At 35.7% G+C, this 8,263-nt stretch overlaps 2 protein-coding genes across 2 annotated transcripts; both read left to right on the top strand.

Moving 5' to 3' along the window:
- Positions 1-3,323: 3,323 nt before the first annotated feature.
- Positions 3,324-3,677, top strand: LOC137657342 (insoluble matrix shell protein 4-like). Its single transcript, XM_068391678.1, has one exon. It carries the CDS (start codon positions 3,324-3,326, stop codon positions 3,675-3,677), a length of 354 nt encoding a protein of 117 aa, XP_068247779.1.
- A 1-nt stretch (position 3,678) lies between these two features.
- Positions 3,679-4,095, top strand: LOC137657341 (insoluble matrix shell protein 4-like). The gene has a single exon (XM_068391677.1). It carries the CDS (start codon positions 3,679-3,681, stop codon positions 4,093-4,095), a length of 417 nt encoding a protein of 138 aa, XP_068247778.1.
- Positions 4,096-8,263: the final 4,168 nt, after the last annotated feature.

Below are 8,263 nucleotides of genomic sequence, written 5' to 3'. Positions count from 1 at the left end.
ACAGCCGAATGGCTAGAAGCAGCGTAATGTCCTCTATTAATATTCTAGCTCTTCAGTGATTTAGTTGAAGAATGTAAAAAAATTACCTTAAAATACAAGTTTCATAATCATATAGTAATTAGTTTGTATAGTGTTAATATGACGTTTTGTACTCCCATCAACAAAACTGGTTTCGCTTTGCCAGGCCCCGATTTAGAGAGAACATGCCTTCCTTGCCCTGAAAGGTGGCACACTTCTAAACAACCAAGGAATTGATAAGATCGTTCGAACGTGAGGAGCGAAATGTCTGATATCGGTCAAAGAAGTAGATTGAGGAGTTTTTTTCATCTTTTAAGAAATATGATCACATTTCGAAATAATTCACAAACAAATTTTAAAATCATCTTATTTGATTTCCCTTAGCCAATCTATATAAAATATCCTTAAATATCGTTTGAACTAACTATTCATCTGTCTCTGTCTCCACACAATGAAATGTAAGCACGAATAATATACTGCTATCTTCTCAAATAGCACCTAATGGGTCGCCATCTTTAATAAATGACTTAAATTCGAATTTTAGAAAGTAATGAGGAGTAAAGGTCTGGGTGTTTATCTGCTTTTCCTTTGATTTCGTTCATGAGTAACTAAGCTCGGTGTGGTTGAGGTCAGCTTTTGTGTCACGAGTTACTTGGCTCCGACCCTCACAACAACCATATATTTAGAAAACACAGTTTTAAATGTTATTTCAATTATATTACTTTAATGTTGGAAGTTCAACGTACATCATCAGCCAGCATAATTTCTTATATAGTTTCAGAAATAACTGGTGAAAATAAAAAGTTGTGAAATGATGTTCTATAAACGTATTCGGCGGTACATTATTATAATGATGGTGTGGTATATACGATGTAGGGATATAAAAAAATACTATCAACAAAGTGTTTAGTGTTAAATTATCTGTCCAGATTGGTCACTTCCAAGCCTAAGAGTAACTCCCTTTCCCGGGTCACGAGTTTAGCTTCCCAGTGTCCAAAAGGAAATATTCCTCCTCGACTCTTATTATTACGATTTTCTATGTCGTTCCAGGACCGGATGTCAAACAACTTATTGGTGTTCCTCCTGCAAGCTCTTCAAGAAAGTCACTACTCTCGGTATCTCCAGTTCAATCAGATTTTTGTATATTAATTTCGTTAGTTTTGGTTATGAAATAATTGTAGGTATCCGGAAAATAAAATTTACGAAACATTGTCAAAGTATTTTTTTTTTTTCATCTAAAAAACTCCACCAGAAGGATCTCATAATAACCATGGTCTTTAAACCTCGAACATGTGGATTGTCGAAGGATATAAAATGTTAGGGGTTAAAGATGATGGTGAAAAGGTGGCATCTAGGCGATCTCAATGCAAGGCTTTACGAGGTTTGCTTATCAACATTTATGTAGTGATAGTAATCCCCTTTTTGGAAACAGTTAATATCAATGTTTCCAACTCATCATGGAAACGGGCATATAGCGTTCTAACATTACTTATACCATCGTTTGCGTTCTGAACAATAGATCTGAGGGGAGGGAGAGAGAGAGAGAGAGAGAGAGAGAGAGAGAGAGAGAGAGAGAGAGGGGGGGGGGGAGTCCACACCCGGCTCACGAGGTGACATGGATCATAACAAGAACGATGGGTAAATCCAAAAGTCAATTGGTCTTGACAGCCAGGAATTTTCAGCCATTGGGTAAGATGGTTAATTGGTAATTAGGGTAATTGGTAAATGTTAGTTTGATAATAGGTAAATGTTAGTTGCAGGAGTTTTGTTGATCTAGATAATTGTAATATATATAAAACAGCCGTGGAGGTCCTGTGAAGAGTAGGGTTCCCCTGCTGTACTCTTACATTACAGTACCAGGTAAGCAGCCCTTAAAGTATAGTAAAGTATACGATGTTTTTTTCTATAATCCGTATATGATATTCTCATGTGGATATCAAGACCGTGGAAAGAGGAAACATTGACAAATAGACGAAGGATAGGACGTCCACGAGTAAAAATACAGGAAGCATTGGCAAATAGACGAAGGATAGGACGACCACGAGTAAAAAAACACCACAGTAAGACGAACTTGTCCTTGCAGAAACTATATCGAACTCCAAGAAAGAATCGGTTCCTATCACAAGAGGACTTCGTCTCCCGTGTACTGCGCAGACAAGCAGACGTCGACTGATAGAACACACAAATCAGCTGTCAAACAACAGTTAAAGGAATGCCACTACGATACCCGTCTACGATTTGCTCTGCAAAATCTAGTCGGCGATACCGATTTTTGGAAAATTGTAATCTTTAGTAATGAAACTTGCTTCACGTCGGTGGAGGCTACAGCAAAGCATGTCTCACGGTGCATCGGCGCAAGATACGATGCAAACAATATTCAAGAAAGGGCCAGGAGTGGGAGGTTTGGGTTAAGTTACAGGGACTGGACATCAAGTAAGTCCCAGAGGAATTAGTAAGGATAACTGTGCTTTGCATGCCACGGAATACTTATTCTAGACGCTGCCCACATTAAAAGCCAAGGCAATTCCTGATGGCGAACCTATCATATTTGTCAAAAGACAAAAACCGCATATAAACAGCCCATATTGTGACAGTGGTTCAGGAGGCAATAAGAAGTTCTGGTAATGGACTGGCTGGTCAAAAGCTGTGATGCAAACCCTATGGAAAATCGTTGGTTGATAATGAAGCAAGAAATAAATGGAATTATTACGGACCAATCAGCGAGAGGTATGGGAATAAGAAGTGTGGGAATGGGAATGGGAATAAGAAGTGTGGGAATGGGAATGGGAATAAGAAGTGTGGGAATGGGAATGGGAATAAGAAGTGTGGGAATGGGAATGGGAATAAGAGGTATGGGAATGGGAATAAGAGGAGTGGGAATGGGAATGAGATTAAGAAGTGTGGGAATGGGAATGAGATTAAGAAGTGTGGGAATGGGAATGGGAATAAGAAGTGTGGGAATGGGAATGGGAATAAGAAGTGTGGGAATGGGAATGGGAATAAGAAGTGTGGGAATGGGAATGGGAATAAGAAGTGTGGGAATGGGAATGGAAATAAGAGGTATGGGAATGGGAATGGAAATAAGGGGTATGGGAATGGGAATGGAAATAAGGGGTATGGGAATGGGAATGGAAATAAGGGGTATGGGAATGGGAATGAGATAAGAGGAGTGGGAATGGGAATGAGATAAGAGGAGTGGGAATGGGAATGAGATAAGAGGAGTGGGAATGGGAATGAGAGGAATGGGAATGGAAATAAGATGAATGGGAATGGAAATAAGATGAATGGGAATAGAAATACGATGAATGGGAATGGGAATAAGAATAAGAGGTGTGGGAATGGGAATGGGAAATAAGATGAATGGGAATAAGAATAAGAGGTGTGGGAATGGGAATAAGAATAAGAGGTGTGGGAATGGGAATAAGAATAAGAGGTGTGGGAATGGGAATGGGAATAAGAGGTGTGGGAATGGGAATGGGAATAAGAGGTGTGGGAATGGGAATGGGAATAAGAGGTGTGGGAATGGGAATGAGATTAAGAGTGGGAATGGGAATAAGATGAATGGGAATGGAAATAAGATGAATGGGAATGGGAATAGAAATACGATGAATGGGAATGGGAATAAGAATAAGAAGTGTGGGAATGGGAATGGGAAATAAGATGAATGGGAATAAGAATAAGAGGTGTGGGAATGGGAATAAGAATAAGAGGTGTGGGAATGGGAATAAGAATAAGAGGTGTGGGAATGGGAATGGGAATAAGAGGTGTGGGAATGGGAATGGGAATGGGAATAAGAGGTGTGGGAATGGGAATGGGAATAAGAGGTGTGGGAATGGGAATGAGATTAAGAGTGGGAATGGGAATGAGATTAAGAGTGGGAATGGGAATAAGATGAATGGGAATGGAAATAAGATGAATGGGAATGGTTATGGAAATAAGATGAATGGGAATGGAAATAAGATGAATGGGAATGGAAATAAGATTAATGGGAATGGGAATAAGAATAAGAGGTGTGGGAATGGGAATAAAAGGTATGGGAATGGAAATGAGAATGAAGTATGGGAATGGGAATCTTAGCGACGCTGACCAAACATCTGCGAACGGCTCATAGCCTCAATACCTATATTTCTAAACAAGGCGATTGATATCTGTGATGGTTGGATCTGCTATTGACAAGGTCATTCATTTGTGACACTTGAGTATTCTTATGTAATTTTACATGCAATAACGTGCATGTAATGCATACAATTTAAGTTAACTATGGCATAATATTATCATCTTTATATGCAATATATAAAATGTACCCATTTATATTGTTACCCATTATATTTACCTTTTTACATGCAATATAACTTCAAATGAATCCAATTAATGTGGTTTATTCAATATTTTACATGCAATATAGCATGGAATGCAACCAACCGATTGTTAATGTTAAAAAGACTAATGTTAGCAACAACGAAGTTTTGACATGCAAACCCTATACTTGAATAATTAAACATTACCATTGCTGATTTGTAGCTTTGAAGACTGATAGATATAACGGCTGCACAACTTGGCATGTAACATTTAAGGGTAACACATGTATGTATAGTCCAGGCTCAAGATGTGGCTTTGACCGATTTTAGATGCCCATACTTATTGTCCAAAATCATCCATAGCCAATAGATTTTAGGAAATTATATGGTTTCCGGTATTCCAAAACCAAACCAAAATACAAGAAAAGGGGATGATCGAAATTACGAGACCAACTTACGGTTATAAATTAGGTTTCGACTGCAAGTTTTTAGAATTCTTGCAAAACTAAAATTTCCCTCATGTCAAAACTGTCCCGAGTAATAAAATTTTGGTAATTATGGGTATTTTCACTAATATAAAAGACAATTGTCGAAATAGGTTAACCAATAACTAGCTTTGTTCTTTGCAAACTGAACCGAGAACAAAACTAAATTAGCAGATTGCCAAACAACGATTCCTAATCGTCACAATACATGACCACAGTATCAATTAAGTTGAAATTGATCTAGATCGATAGTTCTTAGGCACCCCAAACTAAGGGGTGTGTGGTCTGGCCTACAGGTGCTAGTAATAACATGAATAACTAGAAAAAAAATCACATATCTCACTCTCATAGATTGTATTTTCTCCAGCGAAAAATAATACAGCATTTGTCGTATTACACATCACAAACTTTATATTAAAGCATTTTTCTTTTTGTATTTCACCACTTCAGGAATACAAACATATGCCAACTTGAAAAGATTTGCATGCATTCAAAGAGGTTAAGAACCACTCACCGCTATGACAGTTCATGAAATTAAATTAGACATTGGTTCCTTCCTAAGATTCAAGAAAAGGGAACACTGTCTGCATGGGGGTTTTCATTAAAATAAACCACCCATTACCAAACCACGATTTGGTTAAAATCAAACTACACATAACCAAGGACTACGCCTGAAAAAAAAAAAAAAAAAAAAAAAAAGGGGGGGGGGGGAAATCACGCGTGGCGGTCTTTGGTTTTAATTTGATTCTGTCTTTAAAGCGGTCACTGAATATTTCTTGGCCCAGGGAGTATATGTTAATCGTAATAGGACAATGAAGGATAGCGATATGGAAGTAGTGAATGAGAGTAGCCTATATGGAGGCCCAGTTACTCTAAGCAGAGGTCCTGTCCCCGACAGCGACTTTTAAAAAAAAAACAAGTGTTGAGTGAAGGATTTGACGTATTTTTAAAGGCTAGTGCCTTGTGCCAAGAGACCCTACTCGGCTGTAAATGACGGGCAATCATAAACTCGGATGTGTGGACATATTCACGAGCAGACCAGCAAAATGTAAGCCACATACACACTGGACAGGTCTTAATACAGTTGACCAGGACCCATACCTAATCTCAAACATTAGGGCTAATGATAAAAATAATCTCATAGCAGTTATATCTTAACAGAATAACTCAACCTCCAACCCTATGTTTACATGACAACACCACTTCTTAAAATGGCGGCTGGTCGGAACACATATATACGGAAAAACTAAAATAACTGGCGTTGTACCTTGCTTCCAATCATTACTCTACCTACAACGTAATTAACAGTATTTACACCATTACTTACAAAGCCAATCATGTGCCTGAGTAACCGTCCAAGGCACAAAAAATACACAAAATAAAGGATAAATCTTAAAATGGCGGCTGGTCGGAATACATACATATATACGGAAAAACTAAAATAACTGGCGTTGTACCTTGCTTCCAATCATTACTATACCTACAACGTAATTAACAGTATTTACACCATTACTTACAACGCCAATCATGTGCCTGAGTAACCGTCCAAGGCACAAAAATACACAAAACAAAGGATCACTCTAGAAGAGCACTTCTTCGACCTGGAGATCTTCCTCTTCTACCTACCAAAGATTAGCGGAACGCCAAGTCGATAACATTGCTCCTTTTCCCACCCGCAAACGAACTCCTGTTCGATAGTTAGGTCGTTTGGGATTCCTTTGAACGACTCAAATATGCTCGTTCAGCAGGGTTTATCTCGATTTTTCTTGTAGATATTCCATAATTTTAATATAAGGATTGTATAGGTTTATTCCACTATAAAAAAGGGAAGATATGTATATGAACATGGAATGTATACCACAATTCAGTTAAATACACTATAAGAGGCGGTACTGTAATTCGATATTTCAACTGCGCATGTAACGAATTAAATCTTATGAAATTAAATACTTAAAAGGATTCCATATATATATATATATATATATATATATATATATATATATATATATATATATATATATATATGAACATAAATAGCATGTAGGTGGTAGTTTCAATACATCATAATAGGCAGTACTGTAATTCGATGATATTTCAACTGCTACTGTATCTAATGAAATTTTATGAAATTGAATACTTACTTAACAGGACTCCATATGTATATGAGCATAGATAGCATGTATATATGTGGTGATTCATTTAAATACACCAAAATACAGTAGACAGCACTGTATTCTGAAAACTTTTCTATTGCAAATGTCGAGTCAAACCTTATGAACGTTAATTTGGTGTGTCTGAGAAGTCATTTTAATGACAATGTAAAACATTATTTGAAGATCAAGTCTGGCAATTTCATATCCACTCATTCGTATCCTTTAATGTCCTACGTAATTACTCAGAGGATATTTTAGGACACAACAACATACCTGGAATACAGAGGATGATTTAGGCCACAACAACATACCTGGAATACAAGTCAAAGATCACCACTTCATAAAATATTCTTTATTGGAAATTGAGTATCACAACAGACCTTCCAGTATGGAAAAAACGTAATACAGGAATGTGCAATGAAAACAAAGACTTAGAATAAGGGATTTACATGGATATATGTATACATACATACGTATACACATACATGTATACACATATACTTAAATATAGATGATTAAACTTATAACAGAAAATATTTGTATGCACGTGTGCCAATATACATATTCACACAAACATACGCACTTATGTATACTCTTACATAAGTAACAATATAAATAAGCCTTAAAATGTTTCCATTTTTAAAAATTGGATGTATAATGACTCATTCATAAAATATATTCTCTGGAGTGAATCGGTTGAGACAAAATGTACTTCTGATGAAGGGGGGGGGGGGGGAGGGGGGAGGGGGGGGGGACATAGATTCAGTGAAATGTACAGGACAGATGAAGATGGAGGTTAAAAAAGAGTGTGCTCGTTGATAAAAGTGATGATGGGAACGATGATGTTACAGAGTAATTGATTGTATGTAAGCTTGCTTGCGTGTTTGTATATATATATATATATATATATATATATATATATATATATATATATATATTAAATATATTTATGTATCATAACTATATATATATATATATATATATATATACATATATATATTTATCTATATATATAAATATATTTTACATATAATACATTAATTATATTTATGTATCATATATATATGCATATATATATGCATATATATATTTTATATATATAATATATATATATATATATATAAATATTCATATATAATATATATGAATATATTCATTTATATATATATGAATATAATTATATATATATATATATATATATATATATATATATATATATATATATATATATATATATATATATATATATATATATAAACGCAGATATATTCTGAAACATACTTTTAAACCATGCAAACTAGGACGAAGC

This window comes from Palaemon carinicauda, chromosome 18 (genome assembly GCF_036898095.1).
Source record: "Palaemon carinicauda isolate YSFRI2023 chromosome 18, ASM3689809v2, whole genome shotgun sequence".
In the NCBI taxonomy this organism is placed as follows: Eukaryota; Metazoa; Arthropoda; class Malacostraca; order Decapoda; family Palaemonidae; genus Palaemon; species Palaemon carinicauda.
This window is presented reverse-complemented; position numbering and strand designations above follow the sequence as displayed.